The sequence below is a fragment of the Mya arenaria genome, chromosome 11, assembly GCF_026914265.1.
Source record: "Mya arenaria isolate MELC-2E11 chromosome 11, ASM2691426v1".
NCBI classification, from domain to species: domain Eukaryota; kingdom Metazoa; phylum Mollusca; class Bivalvia; order Myida; family Myidae; genus Mya; species Mya arenaria.
The window spans coordinates 12228287-12252949 of NC_069132.1; the positions used below are offsets into that span (position 1 = coordinate 12228287).

At 38.3% G+C, this 24663-nt stretch overlaps 1 protein-coding gene across 1 annotated transcript in view; it reads right to left on the bottom strand.

Annotated features, from left to right (window-relative positions):
* Window positions 1–58: 58 nt before the first annotated feature.
* The window catches only part of LOC128208329 (transcriptional regulator ATRX-like), a 33972-nt gene continuing 9367 nt past the window's right edge, over window positions 59–24663 (bottom strand). The window contains exons 3-14 of the mRNA XM_052911888.1: window positions 23569–23679; window positions 23044–23154; window positions 19336–19452; window positions 18095–18214; window positions 12006–12113; window positions 6085–6192; window positions 3946–4056; window positions 3444–3563; window positions 3011–3133; window positions 2651–2760; window positions 1128–1230; window positions 59–854 (exon numbers count right to left, since the gene is read on the bottom strand). Of these exons, the coding sequence (XP_052767848.1) occupies window positions 564–854; window positions 1128–1230; window positions 2651–2760; window positions 3011–3133; window positions 3444–3563; window positions 3946–4056; window positions 6085–6192; window positions 12006–12113; window positions 18095–18214; window positions 19336–19452; window positions 23044–23154; window positions 23569–23679 (1533 nt within the window). The 3' untranslated portion in view covers window positions 59–563. The remainder of the gene's footprint in view (window positions 855–1127; window positions 1231–2650; window positions 2761–3010; window positions 3134–3443; window positions 3564–3945; window positions 4057–6084; window positions 6193–12005; window positions 12114–18094; window positions 18215–19335; window positions 19453–23043; window positions 23155–23568; window positions 23680–24663) is intronic.

The following is a 24663-nucleotide window of genomic DNA, read 5'->3' on the forward strand; positions in this document are numbered from 1 at the left end:
TCGATAAAAAAATCTCCAACCAGAAGCATTTTATTATTCACATTTTTGAATAATTATTTCTTAATTGTATATTCAATTAATCTTGCAAGGTTTCCGATTAATGATACTAAATTATTCTTTTAAATGAGTTTATTCATTTGATACAGGTATTCTTGAATTTATGATGGACATACTACACTTTTCATGTCTTCAGTTTACGAAGTAAATGCAATGAAGTCAATTTTATATGATATGCTACAATCATATGGAACTTCCGTTGAAACGAAAATGGAAAATCCTTGAACACGAAATATATGAACGGATCCTTTCTGTGAAAATGTTTTCCTTCAAACCTTTCTTCTAACAAAATTAGTTCCAATATAGTATCAACCTCGTCACAGAAATGTTTAAGCACAGAATACTTTCCAACACAGTTTGACAGAAACTGCAACATTAATCTGCTAAAACAGAAGTCTTCTCTTTGTGACTCATCACAAAGTACATATCAAATTATAGCCTATCATTGTATATCACAGAAACACGAAATGTCCCTTTAGATCAAGTCTACACATTGTAGTTCAAGGTCAATAATATGTTCGCGTAGAGCGCTGGTTGGTGTTCCGGATGCCTGAGCGCTTGACGGACTTTGAGAAGTCGGTCCACATTTCTGCCACTTCCTGTCGGTTGCGAGAGAACATATCGCCCTCCTGGCTACCAGGGGTTATCACGTGGGTGGGAGTCATCTCCCATGTATCGAAAAACTGGCGGTCGATCTTTTCTGGCTTCGGCTTCTTCGGCGGCCTCCACCGCTTTACTTCCTTCTTCTCTGGCTCAGCCTCCTTCCATCGTGGCGTTAAATCGCCCTTCCGCTTTTCCTGTAAGAATGATATCAACGGTAATAATGTTACATTCAAATGATACAAATGAAGTGCCAGAATTAAATGAAAGGATGATAACAACCCTTCGACGGTTACATGCAACCATAATCTTCTATACGCGCTGAAGGCATTCACTTGTCGACATCTCGGTTAAGTTTTCGGGGCTTATAGTTCAAAATGCATCAGGTAAACTCCAGCAGAGTTATTGTCAATTTTAGCTTGATAAAGGAAAACTGATTAATTCAAGCAACAGGCATACTCAACAATGACCTTAGATTCTCTGAATTCATTGAAGTTTTCCTTGTCCATCACGGCGGCTCCCTGGACCGCACGCGCCCGCTCGAGTCTATCCTTGTAACCATGCGGCCGCTCACTGCTGATGGAGAGCATTACTTATAAACCATGATAAACAAATGGATATATATTTCTCCCACCTCAGATAAGTAGATCCAATATTTTAACCGTGCTAGAAATTCTTATCTTGCCCACGGGCGAAGATAATATGCCCGTATGGAACTGCTTTTGAATGGCCGCCACATTGTAATTACCTCCCTTGTTGAATACTGTCGTCTGTAGCATCATGGAAACCTTGTCGTGTGGCAATATTTAGAGCCCTAATGAATTATTTCTTGCTTCAAATGTCACCATAAAACAGTTTTCTCGCATCTTCATCACTCTCCTCAGAACTATTTTAAGACCGATTTGACTATTAACATAATCTAAATCTCTGCGCACATATCATTGACAACTACAAATTATCGCATGTCTATACGCAATTATTTTCACTAAAGAGTTCTAGCAAAAAATACATTTTGAATTAATTTTGTTTATCTGAGGTGGGAGAAAAAGCATCTACCATAGCCGCTTGCAAAACACTCTACGCTCGGGTCTGAATGAACCTATCTTACACTCTCGGCCACGGAAGATACTTATATTCTTAAATACATCTAAAAAGTCTCGAGCCTAATGAAAATATTAAATGGTTAAAGTGCTGCAGCCAATATTGAAAATTGTTAAAACACATATATAGACATATTAGAGACAAGACCAATGGATATCTAGGATAATACCAAGTAGATATCTAGGTTAATGCCCAGTGCATATCTAGGTTAATATCAAGTGAATATCTAGGTGAATGCCCAGTGAATGTCTAGGTTAATACCCAGTGCATATCTAGGTTAATGCCAAGTGCATATCTATGTAAATGCCCAGGTTGATATCTAGGTTATTGCCAATTGGATATCTAAGTTAATGTCCAATGCATATCTATGTTAATGCCATGTGGGTATCTAGGTTAATGCCCAGTGGATATCTATGATAATTCCTAGTGGATATCTAGGTTAATACCCAGTGCATATCTAGGTTTATGCCCAGTGGATATCTAGGTTAATGCCAGTGGATATCTTGGTTAATGCCCAGTGGATATCTTGGTTACTGCCCATTGGATATATAGGTTACTGTCCAGTGGATATCTAGGTGATTGTCCAGTGGATATCTAGGATAATGCCCAGTGGATATCTAGGTTAATGCCCAGTGGATATCTAGATTAATGCCTAGTGGATGTCTAGGTGAATGTCCAGTCGATATCTCGATTAATGCCCAATGGATATCTAGGTTAATGTCCAGTAGATATCTAGGTTAATGCCCTGTGGTTAGCTAGGTTAATGCCCAGTTGATATCTAGGTTAACGCCCAGTTTATATCTAGGTTAATGCAAATGGTTTTGCCATTAAGGTCTAAAATGAAGGTTACTCATAGAAACATTAAAATGTGTTTAATGCATTTAGTGCCTACGTTTTCTTGACGTTAATCACGACTATTGGACCCTTCTGTTTGAGCTCCACTAATGACGTGTCTCGTGGGGACAGCTGCTTGTTGTAGTAAGGGTCGAAAAAACGGCTTTGCTGTAATATAAAAGAATGTAGAATAAAAAATAAAGACTTGTATTTTTCTTATTGGAAATTCAAGCTAAAAGTTATGGTTAAATAACATATTCAGGAAACATTTTTTTATAATAAAACGAAACATTTTCTCCTAGTTATCATGTTAAACAACACAACGACGGATGCTTCAGCAATTTTGCGCATGTTGTTCTCCAACGCCTTTTAAAAGGTTCGCTGCCACAAGTGAAAGGTAAACTGCAAGGGTTTATACCACGTGTTGCAATGCTTTAGGCGGCCGGGCCTTGAAGTCTGTGTTCATGGCCTGGGCTTCCTGCTCGTCTCTGGGGATCGACGTACGCTTCTTCAGGTAGCGGGGGTCATTGACACGGGACTCCTGGAGATGATGTATCATTGATAAACAGGTATGTCCTGTATATTTAATATGGACAAAAGTCAATTTTGTTTTGAAATGAACAAGTGATTAACTTTATCACGCAAACTTTTTATACGATCGTTAATGCTCGCGTTTTTTGTAACAATTCAGACGTTTTAAAAAACAAAACCTCCGTTCAATGGTAAATCACGTTTTTCATGTTTGCAGTAAAGTTACATTGTGAAATCATGATCAAAGTAACACTGAGAAACATTCACAAACAGCAACATCGTGACATTCAAGTTAGGAGTGTTTTCGTAACGTTCCTTACCACGTGTGAGAGGTGGTTTGGGAGACGGGCCTTGAACTCGTGCTGCGCATCCTCATCCACGTCCTGTGACATGTCCGCCGTCTTTGGCGTGTAGTACGCCGGGTCAAGTATGCGGCTACTCTATGAAAGTTATAGAGGCGTTGATCAGTTTAAGAACATCCGGTAGTATTACACGTGTAAGGATTTCTCACTTTCGACTCCCCCCCCCCCCCTTCAAATTAAACCGATCGAAAATAAAATGTCGATTGCTTAAGAATAAATCACCTTAATGGATCAGAAGAAAACCTTAGCAGTAAAACATTTATTAAGCAAACAGTTGCGATTACTTGGACAAAGGCGGCCACACAATTTCACACACTATTCATGTTACAACAGTTACAGTCGGAAGTTTGTTAAACCCATATGAAGGTAATCATTAACCCCGACTCAAGACATTCAAAGAGCAACTACTGAAAACATTTTGACCGCTTTTAAAAACATTGAAAAAAGGTATGATACGTACAACATGCTCTAGGTTTTTGGGCGGTTTTGATCGGAAAGTCGGTAAGGGCGAGGTAGAATCCTCTTCCGGTGGTGGAGGCTTCTGTTTGCGAGGCTCCAGGATCCGGCTTTGCTACATCATATATTGATAATTGAATTATGAGCTATTACGCAACAATTCAAAGAACACGATATATTAACAGTTATAAAAACATATAGATTATGAATCTGCATAACAGCGTTAAAATGTAAACTACCCCGTCTCGGTCATTGCAGGGCAATAGTAACTAGTATCGAACATAAGTTGATGACTGTATAAACACTTATGAAATCAAATTTATACATCGCTTTGAAACCAAGAGAACAAGTGAATCGTTCATTTTAAACTAGTTTAATATTAACCACGTGTTTTAGTGTCTTGGGTGGCGGTAGCGACACCTAGTTTATTCCCTCTTAGGCCACTACTTTTATATAAATTGGTTTACAAAACCGGCGCGTCTAATTTTCCGAAAAGTACAAAAAAAATAAAAAATGAATTTTACTTTTTTTTTTCTTTTTTTTTTCCAGACCGTATTGATTTTGGTGCGAAACGAAAGAAAAACCAACAGATATGAGTACGAATGCAATAAATCTCGACTGGTTTGTTGTTCTGTAGCCGTATTCGCCAATTTATAGTGATAGCATGTGGGCCATACAACTGGTATAGCAGCGCCGTTGGCAATGGCGGAATTGACGATAGCAGTCAATCTTTGTATGAAATAATTAATTAAAATATGCAGTGTTGTTAAAATAACAATAGCAATAAACATTGCCAAATTTAACAGCCGACACAAACAATAACTGTCACGTGATTGTTGTTTTTCCCCGCCAATTTAGGTCATGAAAATATTGTTGTTTATAGATAAAAAATAAAAATGTCAGCGGCTGCCATCGAATTAGTAGACAAAAATATCTGTAAATTATGTGTGAGAAAAACATTTTATAACATTTTATGTTTAAATATCAAATAACAGTGCACTAAGTGTGAGTGGTGAAATTGAAAGTAAAATTTCTAAGTTGACACTGGTGACCTAGTTTCGCAAGTTCGGTCGGTGGTGTTTATAGATTTTAAATCATAGAATGGTTTGGAAATACTTGTCATTGAGTCAATGTTAAGCTTGTGTTTATTCTAAATTACATTTTTATTCATGAGTGGGTTAAAGGTAGAGTAAAAACAATGAAAGCGTTGAACACATGTGTCAATGACATTTACTAATGCCGGGAGTTGTGTGCAAAACATTTAGATAAAACAACACAGAAAACCATTTTGAATAAGTCCATTTCAATTTGTAATTAACTTGATATATCACTATAAATGAGTTGTGTTGTCGTAACCAATGAATACTCTTTAAAATGAAAAATAAACAAGCATGAAGTATAGATGCCCCGTGAATGCATGTATACACAAAATGGCGGAGTTGGGAGAAGATGAAAACATCCGATACATAATAATGGATTTCTCTGTCAGTTTACTATCATTGGTACATAAAGTTAAGTCACATGCTAGATTTAGTATTTTGCTATGTGATTTTTATATACTGATGTGGTAATTTGCTGCAAGATTTGAATTTGAAATGGATTTGGTGAACATCCCATGGTAAATATCCCAGTCCAAAAATATCCGGACTTAGTATGGATCGGGTAACACACAACTAGGACCCCGCATGGTAATGGTTATTAAAACTAAAATCTAGGTCTAGTTTGGTTTTAGTTTTTCAGGAATTGTTTTCACAATATTAAAGCTCAAATGTCTTCATAAAATGTTACTTCCTTATTTACAAAATTGGTAATTATTTCACTTTATTGACATTTTCCAATATTGAAATAACTGAAACAATGCTTAGAAAATGTAATGTATTGTTTTAATACAGTGCAATATTTGTGTATTTTAATGCGTAAAATTCGCCTTCTCATTTTTTTTCAATTTAATATTGGTCAGTTTTTAAGTGTTCTGCATTCACTTTTGCTTAAGCATACCCTTAAAGCTAAACAAATGTCTTGCTAAGTGATATTCAATGTATCTTTGATAAAAAGTGTAGTTTAAAAAAGGAGTGGCCTTATTTTCCTGCCTCGGTTGACCATTAGCAAAAATTGATATTACAAATTGTATTTAGAAACTCACAACATGCTCTAGTTTCTTTGGCGGGCGGGAGCGGAACTCGGTTTCTATCTTTTCTTCTTCCGGTTTAGGTTTCTCCTGGAAATACTTCGGGTCCATGATCCGGCTTTGCTGTAATGGGGAAAACTTGTCATGTACATCGTATTGGTATGTAGTTAAATTGGATTAACGTATCAGTAACCATGCATACAAACCCAAACATGTCAATCAATACTTATCGAATTAATACAACTAATCGCAATGCCAAGAAAGTTTTTTAATTAATCCCATAATGTTATTTTCCATTCTAAATAAGGCTATTTAGCCAGTCCAAGCGCCCCCAACGTTAACATTCAACCCACCAAAGCTAAACTTAACTGAGATCAAACCTTTAGCCCAAACGAGTTTTCCCCTTGACATAACTGAGATCAAACATTTAACCCACCCGAGTTTCCCCTTAACGTAACTAAGATCAGACATTTAACAAACCCAAGTTTTCCACCAACGTTACTGTGATCAAACATTTAACCCACCTTAGTTTCCCCAAAGCTTAACTGAGATCAAACATTTAACCCACCAAAGTTTCCCGTAAGCTTAACTGAGATCAAACATTTAATCCACCCAAGTTTCCCCTTAACGTAACTGAGATCAAACATTTAACCCACCTAAGTTTTCCCCAAACGTAACTGTGATCAAACATTTAACCCACCAAGTTTCCCCTAAGCTTAACTGAGATCAAACATTTAACCCACCAAGTTTCCCCTAAGCTTAACGGTGATCAAACATTTAACCCACCCAAGTTTCCCCTAAGCTTAACTGAGATCAAACATTTAACCCACCCAAGTTTCCCCTAAGCTTAACTGAGATCAAACATTTAACCCACCCAAGTTTCCCCTAAGCTTAACTGAGATCAAACATTTAACCCATCAAAGTTTCCCCTTAGCTGAACTGAGATCAAATATTTAACCCACTCAAGTTTTCCCCAAACGTAACTTTGATTAAACATTTAACCCAAACACGATTGTGAAGTTCCTCCTATATGAAGTACTTTTTGTTTCCAAGAATACCTATTATTCATCTTATTATAAATGGAACAACATCATGTTTATAAGGTAGAGGTATTTTTCAAGCATGAAAGTAAACTAACGTGTGAGCACGCGGGCTAGACAACAGCATCATGTTTATAAGGTAGAAGTATTTTTCAAGCATGAAAGTAAACTAACGTGTGAGCACGCGGGCTAGACAACAACATCATGTTTATAAGGTAGAGGTATTTTTCAAGCATGAAAGTAAACTAACGTGTGAGCTCGCGGGCTAGACAACAACATCATGTTTATAAGGTAGAGGTATTTTTCAAGCATGAAAGTAAACTAACGTGTGAGCACGCGGGCTAGACAACAACATCATGTTTATAAGGTAGAGGTATTTTTCAAGCATGAAAGTAAACTAACGTGTGAGCACGCGGGCTAGACAACAGCATCATGTTTATAAGGTAGAGGTATTTTTCAAGCATGAAAGTAAACTAACGTGTGAGCACGCGGGCTAGACAACAACATCATGTTTATAAGGTAGAGGTATTTTTCAAGCATGAAAGTAAACTAACGTGTGAGCTCGCGGGCTAGACAACAACATCATGTTTATAAGGTAGAGGTATTCTTCAAGCATGAAAGTAAACTAACGTGTGAGCAGGCGGGCTAGACAACAACATCATGTTTATAAGGTAGAGGTATTTTTCAAGCATGAAAGTAAACTAACGTGTGAGCACGCGGGCTAGACAACAACATCATGTTTATAAGGTAGAGGTATTTTTCAAGCATGAAAGTAAACTAACGTGTGAGCACGCGGGCTAGACAACAGCATCATGTTTATAAGGTAGAGGTATTCTTCAAGCATGAAAGTAAACTAACGTGTGAGCAGGCGGGCTAGACAACAGCATCATGTTTATAAGGTAGAGGTATTCTTCAAGCATGAAAGTAAACTAACATGTGAGCACGCGGGCTAGACAACAGCATCATGTTTATAAGGTAGAAGTATTTTTCAAGCATGAAAGTAAACTAACATGTGAGCACGCAGGCTAGACAACAACATCATGTTTATAAGGTAGAGGTATTTTTCAAGCATGAAAGTAAACTAACGTGTGAGCACGCGGGCTAGACAACAACATCATGTTTATAAGGTAGAGGTATTTTTCAAGGATGAAAGTAAACTAACGTGTGAGCACGCGGGCTAGACAACAGCATCATGTTTATAAGGTAGAGGTATTTTTCAAGCATGAAAGTAAACTAACGTGTGAGCACGCGGGCTAGACAACAACATCATGTTTATAAGGTAGAAGTATTTTTCAAGCATGAAAGTAAACTAACATGTGAGCACGCGGGCTAGACAACAACATCATGTTTATAAGGTAGAGGTATTTTTCAAGCATGAAAGTAAACTAACGTGTGAGCACGCGGGCTAGACAACAACATCATGTTTATAAGGTAGAAGTATTTTTCAAGCATGAAAGTAAACTAACGTGTGAGCACGCGGGCTAGACAACAGCATCATGTTTATAAGGTAGAGGTATTTTTCAAGGATGAAAGTAAACTAACGTGTGAGCACGCGGGCTAGACAACAGCATCATGTTTATAAGGTAGAGGTATTTTTCAAGCATGAAAGTAAACTAACGTGTGAGCACGCGGGCTAGACAACAACATCATGTTTATAAGGTAGAAGTATTTTTCAAGGATGAAAGTAAACTAACGTGTGAGCACGCGGGCTAGACAACAACATCATGTTTATAAGGTAGAGGTATTTTTCAAGCATGAAAGTAAACTAACGTGTGAGCTCGCGGGCTAGACAACAGCATCATGTTTATAAGGTAGAGGTATTTTTCAAGCATGAAAGTAAACTAACGTGTGAGCTCGCGGGCTAGACAACAGCATCATGTTTATAAGGTAGAAGTATTTTTCAAGCATGAAAGTAAACTAACGTGTGAGCACGCGGGCTAGACAACAACATCATGTTTATAAGGTAGAGGTATTCTTCAAGCATGAAAGTAAACTAACGTGTGAGCTCGCGGGCTAGACAACAACATCATGTTTATAAGGTAGAGGTATTTTTCAAGCATGAAAGTAAACTAACGTGTGAGCACGCGGGCTAGACAACAACATCATGTTTATAAGGTAGAGGTATTCTTCAAGCATGAAAGTAAACTAACATGTGAGCACGCGGGCTAGACAACAACATCATGTTTATAAGGTAGAGGTATTCTTCAAGCATGAAAGTAAACTAACATGTGAGCACGCGGGCTAGACAACAACATCATGTTTATAAGGTAGAGGTATTCTTCAAGCATGAAAGTAAACTAACGTGTGAGCACGCGGGCTAGACAACAACATCATGTTTATAAGGTAGAGGTATTTTTCAAGCATGAAAGTAAACTAACGTGTGAGCACGCGGGCTAGACAACAACATCATGTTTATAAGGTAGAGGTATTTTTCAAGCATGAAAGTAAACTAACGTGTGAGCACGCGGGCTAGACAACAACATCATGTTTATAAGGTAGAGGTATTCTTCAAGCATGAAAGTAAACTAACATGTGAGCACGCGGGCTAGACAACAGCATCATGTTTATAAGGTAGAGGTATTCTTCAAGCATGAAAGTAAACTAACATGTGAGCACGCGGGCTAGACAACAACATCATGTTTATAAGGTAGAGGTATTTTTCAAGCATGAAAGTAAACTAACGTGTGAGCACGCGGGCTAGACAACAGCATCATGTTTATAAGGTAGAAGTATTTTTCAAGCATGAAAGTAAACTAACGTGTGAGCACGCGGGCTAGACAACAACATCATGTTTATAAGGTAGAGGTATTTTTCAAGCATGAAAGTAAACTAACATGTGAGCACGCGGGCTAGACAACAGCATCATGTTTATAAGGTAGAGGTATTTTTCAAGCATGAAAGTAAACTAACGTGTGAGCTCGCGGGCTAGACAACAGCATCATGTTTATAAGGTAGAGGTATTTTTCAAGCATGAAAGTAAACTAACGTGTGAGCTCGCGGGCTAGACAACAACATCATGTTTATAAGGTAGAGGTATTTTTCAGGCATGGAAATAAACTAACGTGTGAGCACGCGGGCTAGACAACAACATCATGTTTATAAGGTAGAGGTATTCTTCAAGCATGAAAGTAAACTAACATGTGAGCACGCGGGCTAGACAACAGCATCATGTTTATAAGGTAGAGGTATTCTTCAAGCATGAAAGTAAACTAACATGTGAGCACGCGGGCTAGACAACAGCATCATGTTTATAAGGTAGAGGTATTCTTCAAGCATGAAAGTAAACTAACATGTGAGCACGCGGGCTAGACAACAACATCATGTTTATAAGGTAGAGGTATTTTTCAAGCATGAAAGTAAACTAACGTGTGAGCACGCGGGCTAGACAACAACATCATGTTTATAAGGTAGAAGTATTTTTCAAGCATGAAAGTAAACTAACGTGTGAGCTCGCGGGCTAGACAACAGCATCATGTTTATAAGGTAGAAGTATTTTTCAAGCATGAAAGTAAACTAACGTGTGAGCACGCGGGCTAGACAACAACATCATGTTTATAAGGTAGAGGTATTTTTCAAGCATGAAAGTAAACTAACATGTGAGCACGCGGGCTAGACAACAGCATCATGTTTATAAGGTAGAGGTATTTTTCAAGCATGAAAGTAAACTAACGTGTGAGCTCGCGGGCTAGACAACAGCATCATGTTTATAAGGTAGAGGTATTTTTCAAGCATGAAAGTAAACTAACGTGTGAGCACGCGGGCTAGACAACAGCATCATGTTTATAAGGTAGAGGTATTTTTCAAGCATGAAAGTAAACTAACGTGTGAGCACGCGGGCTAGACAACAGCATCATGTTTATAAGGTAGAGGTATTTTTCAAGCATGAAAGTAAACTAACGTGTGAGCTCGCGGGCTAGACAACAACATCATGTTTATAAGGTAGAGGTATTTTTCAAGCATGAAAGTAAACTAACGTGTGAGCACGCGGGCTAGACAACAACATCATGTTTATAAGGTAGAGGTATTTTTCAAGCATGAAAGTAAACTAACATGTGAGCACGCGGGCTAGACAACAGCATCATGTTTATAAGGTAGAAGTATTTTTCAAGGATGAAAGTAAACTAACGTGTGAGCACGCGGGCTAGACAACAACATCATGTTTATAAGGTAGAAGTATTTTTCAAGCATGAAAGTAAACTAACGTGTGAGCACGCGGGCTAGACAACAACATCATGTTTATAAGGTAGAGGTATTTTTCAAGGATGAAAGTAAACTAACGTGTGAGCACGCGGGCTAGACAACAGCATCATGTTTATAAGGTAGAGGTATTTTTCAAGGATGAAAGTAAACTAACGTGTGAGCACGCGGGCTAGACAACAGCATCATGTTTATAAGGTAGAGGTATTTTTCAAGGATGAAAGTAAACTAACGTGTGAGCACGCGGGCTAGACAACAGCATCATGTTTATAAGGTAGAGGTATTTTTCAAGCATGAAAGTAAACTAACGTGTGAGCACGCGGGCTAGACAACAACATCATGTTTATAAGGTAGAAGTATTTTTCAAGCATGAAAGTAAACTAACGTGTGAGCTCGCGGGCTAGACAACAACATCATGTTTATAAGGTAGAGGTATTTTTCAAGCATGAAAGTAAACTAACGTGTGAGCACGCGGGCTAGACAACAACATCATGTTTATAAGGTAGAGGTATTTTTCAGGGATGAAAGTAAACTAACGTGTGAGCTCGCGGGCTAGACAACAACATCATGTTTATAAGGTAGAGGTATTTTTCAAGGATGAAAGTAAACTAACGTGTGAGCTCGCGGGCTAGACAACAACATCGATCAATGTAGACTAGCGACAAATGGTTCTAAAAGAGAAAGCCATTTCCGACTTACCACATTTTCCAGTCGTTTCGGCGGCCTTGACCTGAATTCTGGTCGTACGACTTCCTCCTCCTCCTGTTGCCTCTCCTGGTAGTACCGGGCGTCGTAGATCTTCGGTTGCTACAGGACAGAGAACAAGCACAGATATGAAACAGATATTTCTACCTTCACAATACATATGTTTGATACAAGTTGGATTCGAATAAACAATGCTATTGAATAAAGCGTGCCTACTTTTTGACGTATCTAATGTATAATGTGATTCTGGATGCATGGTGGCCTCATATTATGTTGACATCATTCTTAACGAGTAAATTAAGAATATGTGAAAAGTATTCCGAACAAAATTTTACAAACACTATTTTCGGGCTTGAGAGGCTGCCAGCTCCGATCAGTTCAAATAAATCCGAAATTACAAATTGCAATTGCTTAATCTGTCACCTACATTGCATGTAGCAGTACCTTGACAAATACTAACATAAATTTAAATGGACCACCAGACATCAATATTTAAACATAATTGTTTAAATCATGATTAAGAATGCGTGCAAATTGCATGTGTGTCTTGTTCTAAAACATGATAACTAAAGAGTGCACAATGCGTGTCTGTCTTGTTCTAAAACATGATAACTAAAGAGTGCACAATGCGTGTCTCTCTTGTTCTAAAACATGATAACTAAAGAGTGCACAATGCGTGTCTGTCTTATTTTGAAGAGAGATAACTGAAGAGTGCACAATGCGTGTCTGTCTTATTCTGAAGAGTGATAACTAAAGCGTGCACAATGCGTGTCTGTCTTAATCTGAAGAGTGATAACTAAAGCGTTCACAATGCGTGTCTGTCTTATTCTGAAGAGTGATAACTAAAGCGTGCACAATGCATGTCTGTCTTATTCTGAAGAGTGATAACTAAAGCGTACACAATGCGTGTCAGTCTTATTCTGAAGAGAGATAACTTAAGCGTGCACAATGCGTGTCTGTCTTATTCTGAAGAGTGATAACTAAAGCGTTCACAATGCGTGTCTGTCTTATTCTGAAGAGTGATAACTAAAGCGTTCACAATGCGTCTCTGTCTTATTCTGAAGAATGATAACTAAAGAGTGCACAATGCGTGTCTGTCTTATTCTGAAGAGAGATAACTTAAGCGTGCACAATGCGTGTCTGTCTTATTCTGAAGAGTGATAATTTAAGCGTGCACAATGCGTGTCTTTCTTATTCTGAAGAGTGATAACAAAAGCGTACACAATACGTGTCTGTCTTATTCTGAAGAGTGATAACTTAAGCGTAAATAATGCGTGTCTGTCTTATTATGAAGAGAGATAACTAAAGCGTGCACAATGCGTGTCTGTCTTATTCTGAAGAGTGATAACTAAAGCGTGCACAATGCGTGTCTGTCTTATTCTGAAGAGTGAAAACTAAAGCGTGCACAATGCGAGTCTGTCTTATTCTGAAGAGTGATAACTAAAGCGTGCACAATGCGTGTCTGTCTTATTCTGAAGAGTGATAACTAAAGCGTAAACAATGCGTGTCTGTCTTATTCTGAAGAGAGATAACTAAAGCGTGCACAATGCGTGTCTGTCTTATTCTGAAGAGTGATAACTAAAGCGTGCACAATGCGTGTCTGTCTTATTCTGAAGAGAGATAACTTAAGCGTGCACAATGCGTGTCTTTCTTATTCTGAAGAGTGATAACTAAAGCGTAAACAATGCGTGTCTGTCTTATTCTGAAGAGAGATAACTAAAGCGTGCACTTTGCGTGTCTATCTTATTCTGAAGAGTGATAACAAAAGCGTGCAGAATGCGTGTCTGTCTTATTCTGAATAGAGATAACATAAGCGTACAGAATGCTTGTCTGTCTTATTCTGAAGAGTGATAACAAAAGCGTGCAGAATGCGTGTCTGTCTTATTCTGAAGAGAGATAACATAAGCGTACAGAATGCGTGTCTGTTTTATTCTGAAGAGAGATAACATAAGCGTACAGAATGCTTGTCTGTCTTATTCTGAAGAGAGATAACTAAAGCGTACAAAATGCATGTCTATCTTATTCTTAAGAGAGATAACATAAGCGTGCAGAATGCTTGTCTGTCTTATTCTGAAGAGTGATAACTAAAGCGTTCACAATGCGTGTCTGTCTTATTCTGAAGAGTGATAACTAAAGCGTGCACAATGCGTGTCTGTCTTATTCTGAAGAGAGATAACTAAAGTGTGCACAATGCGTGTCTGTCTTATTCTGAAGAGTGATAACTAAAGCGTGCACAATGCGTGTCTTTCTTATTCTGAAGAAAGATAACTAAAGCGTGCACAATGCGTGTCTGTCTTATTCTGAAGACTGATAACTAAATCGTACACAATGGGTGTCTGTCTTATTCTGAAGAGAGATAACTAAAGCGTGCACAATGCGTGTTAGTCTTATTCTGAAGAGTGATAACTAAAGCGTACACAATGCGTGTCTGTCTTATTCTGAAGAGAGATAACATAAGCGTGCAGAATGCTTGTCTGTCTTATTCTGAAGAGTGATAACTAAAGCGTTCACAATGCGTGTCTGTCTTATTCTGAAGAGTGATAACTAAAGCGTTCACAATGAGTGTCTTTCTTATTCTGAAGAGTGATAACTAAAGCGTTCACAATGCGAGTCTGTCTTGTTCTAAAACATGATAACTAAAGAGTGTACAATGCGTGTCTGTCTTGTTCTAAAACATAATAACTAAAGAGTGCACAGTGCGTGTCTGTCTTATTCTGAAGAGTAATAACTAAAGCGTAAACAATGCGTGTCTGTCTTATTCTGAGGAGTGATAATTAAAGCGTGCACAATGCGTGTCTGTCTTATTCTGAAGAGTGATAACTAAAGCGTAAACAATGCGTGTCTGTCTTATTCTGAAGAGAGATAACTTAAGCGTGTACAATGCGTGTCTTTCTTATTCTGAAGAGTGATAACTAAAGTGTTCACAATGCGTGTCTGTCTTATTCTGAAGAGTGATAACTAAAGCGTTCACAATGCGTGTCTGTCTTATTCTGAAGAATGATGACTAAAGAGTGCACAATGCGTGTCTGTCTTGTTCTAAAACTTGATAACTAAAGAGTGCACAATGCGTGTCTGTCTTGTTCTAAAACATGATAACTAAAGAGTGCACAATGCGTTTCTGTCTTATTCTGAAGAGTGATAACTAAAGCGTACACAATGCGTGTCTGTCTTATTCTGAAGAGAGATAACTGAAGAGTGCACAATGCGTGTCTGTCTTATTCTGAAGAGTGATAACTAAAGCGTTCACAATGCGTCTCTGTCTTGTTCTAATACTTGATAACTTAAGCGTGCACAATGCGTGTCTGTCTTATTCTGAAGAGAGATAACTTAAGCGTGCACAATGCGTGTCTGTCTTATTCTGAAGAGTGATAATTTAAGCGTGCACAATGCGTGTCTGTCTTATTCTGAAGAGTGATAACAAAAGCGTACACAATACGTGTCTGTCTTATTCGGAAGAGTGATAACTAAAGCGTGCACAATGCGTGTCTGTCTTATTCTGAAGAGAGATAACTAAAGCGTACACAATGCGTGTCTGTCTTATTCTGAAGTGTGATAACTAAAGCGTACACAATGCGTGTCTGTCTTATTCTGAAGAGTGATAACTAAAGCGTGCACAATGCGTGTCTGTCTTATTCTGAAGAGTGATAACTAAAGCGTTCACAATGCGTGTCTGTCTTATTCTGAAGAGTGATAACAAAAGCGTACACAATACGTGTCTGTCTTTTTCTGAAGAGTGATAACTAAAGCGTGCACAATGCGTGTTTGTCTTATTCTGAAGAGTGATAACTAAAGCGTGCACAATGCGTGTCTGTCTTATTCTGAAGTGTGCTAATGTCTTGTTCTAAAACATGATAACTAAAGCGTACACAATGCATGTTTGTCTTATTCTGAAGAGTGATAACTAAAGAGTGCACAATGCGTGTCTGTCTTTTTCTGAAGAGTGATAACTAAAGCGTGCAGAATGCGTGTCTGTCTTATTCTGACGAGTGATAACTAAAGAGTGCACAATGTGTGTCTGTCTTATTTTAAAAGAGTGATAACTAAAGCGTGCAGAATGCGTGTCTGTCTTATTCTGATGAGTGATAACTAAAGCGTGCAGAATGCGTGTCTGTCTTATTCTGAAGAGTGATAACTAAAGCATGCACAATACGTGTCTGTCTTATTCTTAAGAATGATAACTAAAGTGTGCACAATGCGTGTCTGTCTTATTCTAAAAGAGTGATAACTAAGGCGTGCACAATGCGTATCTGACTTATTCTGAGGAGTGATAACTAAAGCGTGCACAATTTCTAAAGAGTGATAAGTAAAGCGTGCAAAATACATGTCCGCCTTAATTTTAAGTATGAGTATTAAAGCGTACATTATGAATGTCTGTATGTGTTGCCGGGCCACCCAATGCCATCTGATGAGGCTTATAGTTTTGATAAATGATGGAATTAGTTGAGTTTAAGCCGAAGCAAACTCGTGGATCAGTTAGCTCGAGCTTCAGTGTCGTTTGTGCCATTATCGTGTGCCTCTAGATTTATATGATTTGTTTCTCTACTGGGCTTGTATTGATGTTAAGACATGTATACTTAAGTGTACAGTATGTGTGTCCGTCATATTTGAGCAAGAGTAATAAATCGCACTTTATGTATGTCTGTCTAATTCTAAGACATGATATATAAGGTGTATATTTTATTTATAAGGATTCAAGATAGAATGAAACTGACATTAAGATGTTTATACTGAAAACAAGAGGGGGTAAAACCGGTCAAAATATCTCATAATATCGGATCGCAATAAATGTTACAGCTAGTTTTTATAAGTATTTTACTACTCGTATTTTACGCGTAAATCATGACCACTAAGCATTGCATTTGGCAGAACTTTTACCAATATTTTTCAAAATAAACAACTCTTAATGCCTATTAAACACTATCGACGTTTGTGCCAACAATCCACTTCAAGTCTAGGAATTACGGCTTATCTAGATTGCTAACAATGCATTGTATAATTTTTAAAGCAAATCTTCATTATGATTATCGTAAACATAATTTAATACAATTGGCAATGTGTCCCAAGAGAACTTTTAATTTATACACACAATTTAGAAACCACCTTAAAACCTTAAATGGATGGACTTAAGTTATCATTTCCAGTATTGCAGCCATATTAGGATTTTGTCTGGATTGTTTTAGAATGTACTAGTATTTTCTATTTATTCCATGTATTGAACTTTTAGAACAAAAAAGATTCATATAGAGTTTCAGAGAATGTTCTTGAGGAGCATTCTTATTTAGGTTGTCCGGTTAGCGCACTCGCTTCTCATCTAGGCGAACCTGGTTCGATTCCCGGCCTAGGCGCATGTGAATTAGGTTTGTTCCGGACAGGTGGGTTTCCTCCGGGTACAACGGTTTCCCCCAAAACACAAGACTTCACTCTCGAGTAATATCGTGCCAATAATTTGATACATATAATGTCGTAATAACTTGTTTCACAACCGTTGTAAAAAAAGTTTAAACTGACATTCTAATTTGGTATATCAGCAGTACTGCCTAAACGCGAGTACGCGGCTGAATCCACATGATTCTGACAAAAAAAATCAGCCGCAGTCGCAGTATGCGCACTTGAGTACATGATCCTAAAATACCCGATTTTTCAGTACTAAATAAAGCACCTCAGAACGCCCAGAATGCACCTGATTGCACCATGGTTTTCAAAATTCTCCGAGGGGCATGCCATACACCAGCGCTAGAACTTTTCTGTTATTTTTTTATTTAATTAAATTATTGAGTGAGGACTACATTTCAACCTTTTTGTGGGCATAATGTTTTTTGGTTTATATAGGTTTCATAGAATATGCTTAATATTCCATGTGGATTAAACTCTGCGGATATTTACGAATACCAGGATCAGTGAAGATGGCATGCCTGTGGACGTTATTCTATTTGAAAGGTTTTTAACTTAAGCATTGGAAATGTAAGTAAATCAAATTTGTTGTTGCTTATGTTGGTCACTGGTTGCTTTTTCTCTATCGTGTTCGGTGGTCGTAACATCGGGCATATAGCATTGCGAGTCTTTTGCTTAAGGAAAGTACATACCACGTGCCCAAGATGCTGAGGGAGGCGAGCGTGGAAGGTGGCAGCGGCCCGATCCTCGGTGGAGGAGTCCGGAGCAGGTTCCTTCTTCTTCTGATATTCTGGGTTTAATATTCGACTTTGCTGGAAAAGAAAAAGATAGGTGTTCTTTTGAAGCATGAGATATCTGGTAATCACAAACAATTTCTATCTAACAAATGCAGTAATACCAAATCATTTAAATTATGTTCGAGTGGAAAACGGCTTTCATTGAAATAATGAAAAGAACTAAGCCGTCGACACTGTTATGAGAATCTTAATCCATGTTTCTTAATTATTTTAGTCAGTGAATTAACTATATTATATATTATAAGGTAATATTTGGAGTGCAGTGTAGACTGGACATACTTGACATTCAAAATATACAATGTAGGTTCAAACGACTTTCAGGACATTCTTATATTTCATGCTTTGAGTAACATTTACAACGTTTACAACAGTCGTAACATTCGAACCATTCGCGACATTAACAGCAATCGCGTCATTAGCAACATACGCGACATTCATAACATTTGCGACTTTCACTATATTAAAGCAACTGTGCACCAGATTATCAAATTGCAAGAAAAGAAGAAAATACCACATTGTTTACAATTAATTTAAGATTAGCAGTTATTTCGTAGTTTTTCATTAAAAAAGATTACTGGGTATGTCTACCTAGTAGAATTCATTCCTTATGAGTGATTGGCTAGTCGATGTTATCACGTGATATTACCAAGTTAGGTATATAGCTTAAATATACCACTCGTTCAAAGTAAGCCTTCGTAGCACAGTGGACAGCGTAGTACAACACTTGACTACACTTTTGGCGACACGGGTTCGAAACCGGTCTCCGACACAATTTTTTTTTACATTTTGTTACTTTTTTTACAATTATGATATCAAAGCGTAACACATTCTATTAAATAATTGTCCTGAGATTCGTTACAGAAAAAAAATTTGTTTGGTGCCAATCTGGTGTACAGTCCCTTTAACAGCACCTACGACTTCTGAACTATTTTTAGCATTTGCGACCTTTACAACATCCACTACATATAACAGTATTAGCAACATTCACATCATTTTCGATACTTAAAGCATTCGGGACATTCGGGACATTCGTGACATTCGCAACATTCAAATATATTAGGACATTCGCAACTTTCACGCTGTAGCGCGTCCTATTTAAGCCATCTTCACTCATCTCGTAATAAATATGTTCCTACCACATGTTCTAGTTCCTTGGGCGGTTTTGACCTGAACTGTGCAGCTTCTGGGTCCTCCGTCTCCAGGACATACTCCCCTCGGGGTTCGTAGTAGCTCGGGTCATTGAACTTGCTTTTCTGCAAGAAAGACACGTGGGCATTAACTGTAGTCAATATGGGCAGTTGTTTTCATGGAAATACAATGTTATCAAAAATATTATTCAAATCGAACATTTTGCGTTCATATAGACACAAACATAAAGGGACAGAATAGGTGATATAATATTGTTTATTTTTCTAAATCTTAATCCGCCAAACTTTCAGATTTTTTAAATGATTCAAGGTATCCAATGCACATATCAAGTTTCGATCTGTCGTCGTAACCTTGGCCGTAATGCGCCTTAAAGTTCCATGACCGTAATGCGCTCTATGGTTACTTGGCCGTAACGCGCACTATCGTACCTTGGCCGTAGTGCGCTCTAGTGTACCTTGACCGTAACGCACTCTATCGTACCTTTGCCGTAACGCGCTCTATCGTACATTGACCGTAATGTGCTCTATCGTACCTTGGCCGTAGTGCGCCCTATTGTACCTTGACCGTATCGCACTGTATCGTACCTTGATCGTAATGCACTCTATCGTACCTTTTCCGTAATGCGCTCTATCATACCTTGACCGTAATGCGCTCTATCGTACCTTGATCGTAATGCGCTCTATCGTACATTGACCGCAATGCGCTCTATCGTACCTTGACCGCAATGCGCTCTATCGTACCTTGACCGTAATACGATCTATCGTACCTTGGTCGTTTTGCGCACTACTGTTCTTTAACTGTAAGGCGCTCTATCGTACCTTGGCCGTAATGCGCTCTATCGAATCTTGACCGTTATGCGCTCAATTGCACCTTGACCGCAATGTGCTCAATTATACCTTGATCTAAATGCGCTCTATCGTACCTTGGTCGTTATGCGCTCTACCGTACCTTGACTGCAATGCGCTCTACCGTATCCTGACCGGAATGCGCCCTACCGTACCTTGACCGTAATGCACTCTATCGTACCTTGGCCGTAATGCACTGTATCGTACCTTGACCGTAATGCACTATATCGTACCTTGGCCGTAATGCACTCTATCGTACCTTGGCCATAATGCGCTCTATCGTACATTGGCAGTAAGCACTCTATCGTACCTTGTCAGTAATGCACTCTATCGTACCTTGGCCATAATGCACTCTATCGTACATTGGTCGTAATGCACTCTACCGTACCTTGATCATTATGCCCTCTACCGTACCTTTTCCATAATGCGCTCTATCATACCTTGACCGTAATGCGATCTATCGTAACTTGATCGTAATGCGCTCTATCGTACCTTTTCCGTAATGCGCTCTATCATACCTTTACCGTAATGCGCTCTAGCGTACCTTGATCGTAATGCACTCTATCGTACCTTGACCGCAATGCGCTCTATCGTACCTTGACCGCAATGCGCTCTATCGTACCTTGACCGCAATGCGCTCTAGCGTACCTTGACCGTAATGCGATCTATCGTACCTTGGCCGTAGTGCGCTCTAGTGTACCTTGACCGTAACGCACTGTATCGTACCTTGATCGTAATGCGCTCTATCGTATCTTCTCCGTAATGTGCTCTATCATACCTTGACCGTAATGCGCTCTGTCGTACCTTGATCGTAATGCGCTCTATCGTACCTTGACCGAAATGCGCTCTATCGTACCTTGACCGCAATGCGCTCTAGCGTTCCTTGACCGTAATGCGATCTATCGTACCTTGGCCGTAGTGCGCTCTAGTGTACCTTGACCGTAACGCACTGTATCGTACCTTGATCGTAATGCGCTCTATCGTACCTTTTCCGTAATGTGCTCTATCATACCTTGACCGTAATGCGCTCTATCGTACCTTGATCGTAATGCACTCTATCGTACCTTGACCGCAATGCGCTCTATCGTACCTTGACTGCAATGCGCTCTAGCGTACCTTGACCGTAATGTGATCTATCGTACCTTGGCCATAATGCGCTATATCGTACATTGGCCGTAATGCCCTGTACCGTACCTTTTCCATAATGCGCTCTATCGTACCTTTACCTTAATGTGCTCCAACGTACCTTGGCCGTAATGCGCTCTATCGTACCATAGCCGAAATGCGCTCTAACGAACCTTGGCCGTTATGAGCTGAATCTTACCTTGGCCGTAATCTTGTAATGCACATATACGAGATTAGCTCTATTGTGCCCTGGCCGTAGTATTAGTTTGTGATGCCAAATGATCACTCAATATAATTTTAGTATTATTTAAAGGCTACTTCTCATCGAATACTAAGTCTGATAATGTAAAATATTTGACCAAAACATCATAATTGCAATTATGTGTGTTTTTGTTTTTAGTTTAACTGAAAGTGAACGTGAAATGACCAAGTTTGCAGTCTTTCAAGGCCTTCTCAAACTTATTTATTCTTTTCAAGGGACCTTTCTTGTGGGGCCATCATAGTATTGGTCAACAGGCCTCCGAAATTCACATAATTGAACTGCTCATACCTCCAGAACAGAGTGATCGGCGTATCAAATATTTGTTTCAATTAACAACATGTACTTTGCACTGGCACCGGATTCTCATGAGAAGATATAGACAGTACAAACTGCATATTAATGAGAAAAAAATATATATTTCATTAATTATTCAATTTTTTTGCATCGTAATTTTTAGTTTGGAATTATACGATTTTGTTTTATATAAAGAAAAATAATGTGAGTTTGAAAATCCGATGCCAGAGGTACTTCGAGATAATAGCTCTGTTGCGGCCTAAGAGGATTTATAACCATACTTGATCAAATAGCAAATACAATATCAAGTGCTTTAAAGTACAGCCTAGCATCGAACTGTTTACATTTGCATGATCATTTGATAATGTTAAATAATCTTTCCTTTAATATTGTCTTTACCCCTCGGTACGTACTGATTAATTCAAATTTATTGACAATTAGTGTGCGTATTTCAAACAGTTTAAAATTTCAAACGGGATGGTAAATTTAAGTTTTTTAATAATTTTTTTCTTCAGTTGTATTCAGCAGATTTTCCTCTAAAAGGACATCATGTGTCCATCTTGTTCACGTATCTACATTTTGTCACATTTTGCGACTTCATACTATAGATTGGCAATTAGTCAATGTCAAAGTTAACATTTGTCATTAGATTTTGACAGTTCTTTTTATAGAAATGGGAATCGATACCTATTATGAAACCTCACCCATTATGATTAAGATTTGTTAAAATGACACAGATAAACGGTCGTGTGTCATTGACATATTACTACGATATAAACTTTAAAGCACGCCTCCACAGTCAGACGCTCATTTAAAATTGTAAGAAATAAGTTATCTCATTGTTAGTTAGCTAAAATTATATCAAGTGAAACAATGTAGCTATTTAAACAAGACACATGGTGGTCCATGCTTTATTAAGTAAACCACCTTCTAAATGGGCCAGCCACTGTTTATATCTATCACTTTACCTGTTTTAAATCAAAAACGGCTGACTGCTGATATACTGGAAATCATGAGAAATTTAAATTGTTGACCACATATAAAACGCACGGCAGTTTGACTTTCCTCCACAAAACAGTACTTACTCCTGGCCAGCCATTTCAGACACACAGCATTTATGACTTTTCAAATCTCTCATTCATATAATAATATCATTTCTCCCCACTTACAACGTGTCCCAAGTTTTTGGGAGGCCGAGACTTGAAGTCCCTGTAGTAAACAGTTTCCGGTCTAGTGGGCAAGCTTCTGCGATCCCGGTAGTTGGGGTCATACAGACGCTCCTGGAATAAAATCACCCGTCATGGTTTGGAGAAAAAATCGAGGTAAAAAATAAGCACGATTGTTAAACACATGTACCCGCATCGAAACAAGTATTTAAGATTGTGAACATGCAGATCGGTCAGGGTTTGCAACAGTGTTGTTAATCCTTTTGTTCGAACGAGTAATATTAGTAAATAAATAAGAGTTTTAATAAGTTAATGGCATTTAAATGTCAGAGATCGATGTTCAATTACTTCGTATGGACGTATTCAATATCTGACCAATGTAACGGACGTATTAATATGTTATATATATTTATTAAACTTTGTAATACAAATAATTAATTAAAAGGCATTAAAACTGAAGATACTTGATTTTACTGGATTTCCAGCATTTATTTATATATTAGATACTTCATAAGCATCAAGACTTACATAGACGGGTTTCCTGCCCGGGTAGCTCTGCCATGACGTCTGATCCTGCTGTTTCCGCTTCCGGTTATCGTCTATAGGCGGCAGCCGCCCCGACCCGTGCTGCCCTTCGTCCTGAAGTAAATAGAAATCAACGTCAGATGCTTCGAATTAATTATACTTGATATGTTGCTTAGTTAAAATGCAACTAATGAAATGCTTATCAACAGAAATATCGTTGTATATTGGTATTAAAACACTATGTGTGTATTTCCATTTCCATTTAACAAAGAACGGATATTTACCAACCAGAAAACGCTTTCACTGATTGAAGTTTAATTTGATTACATTCGCTTATCAGTTGGATCAATTTATATTAATTGAAAATAATCTTTGTTTGAAAGGCAAATATGTAGATATGTAGAGGCGGCTGCACGAACCCAGTCGGCAGAAAACCCCCGAACGTGATCGTCCTTCGCGTGGCCTCCCCTCGAAGTCATTACGTCGATACAAGCGTCCAAAATACAAGATCAACGTTTGCAAAAGGCATGCCTGTTATGAAATTAATAAGCGACAACAGAGAATGAATTCTCTGGGAACCTCACTGCCGCAGCCAGGAAACTCAAAAGCAAGCTTCAAAATCAATGTCCACCGGGTATTGATTGCATTAGAAGACCGGAGTCTTCAATAATAAGGAATTGTTGCCTTCCATTACAAATGTTGAAAGTATGAATATAAGTATCCCCGAACACCAATTATGTAGAATTATCCATTTAACAATTATTCAAAGTCGGAATTAAGAACATAATTAAAGGTATTCCGGTTATGTACACATCAGCTTACTTTAATTCTTTAAAACAATACTTTCACTTCATAAATTAGTCTTTACACTGACACTAAATTTGGCTAGAGAATAACTTGGCACCGGGGAAAATTGTATTTTCGTTCTAATCATATGACAAAACGAAACGATCCCAATAAGTTGACAATAGTATAGTTATGTCCGTCCAATTAACAACTGTTTTAAATTCCGAACTGTCTTATAATATTCCACCGTGGTATGTCTCTATCCACTCCAGTGAGCACCAGCCTATATCTACAGTAAGACAAGATTATTGT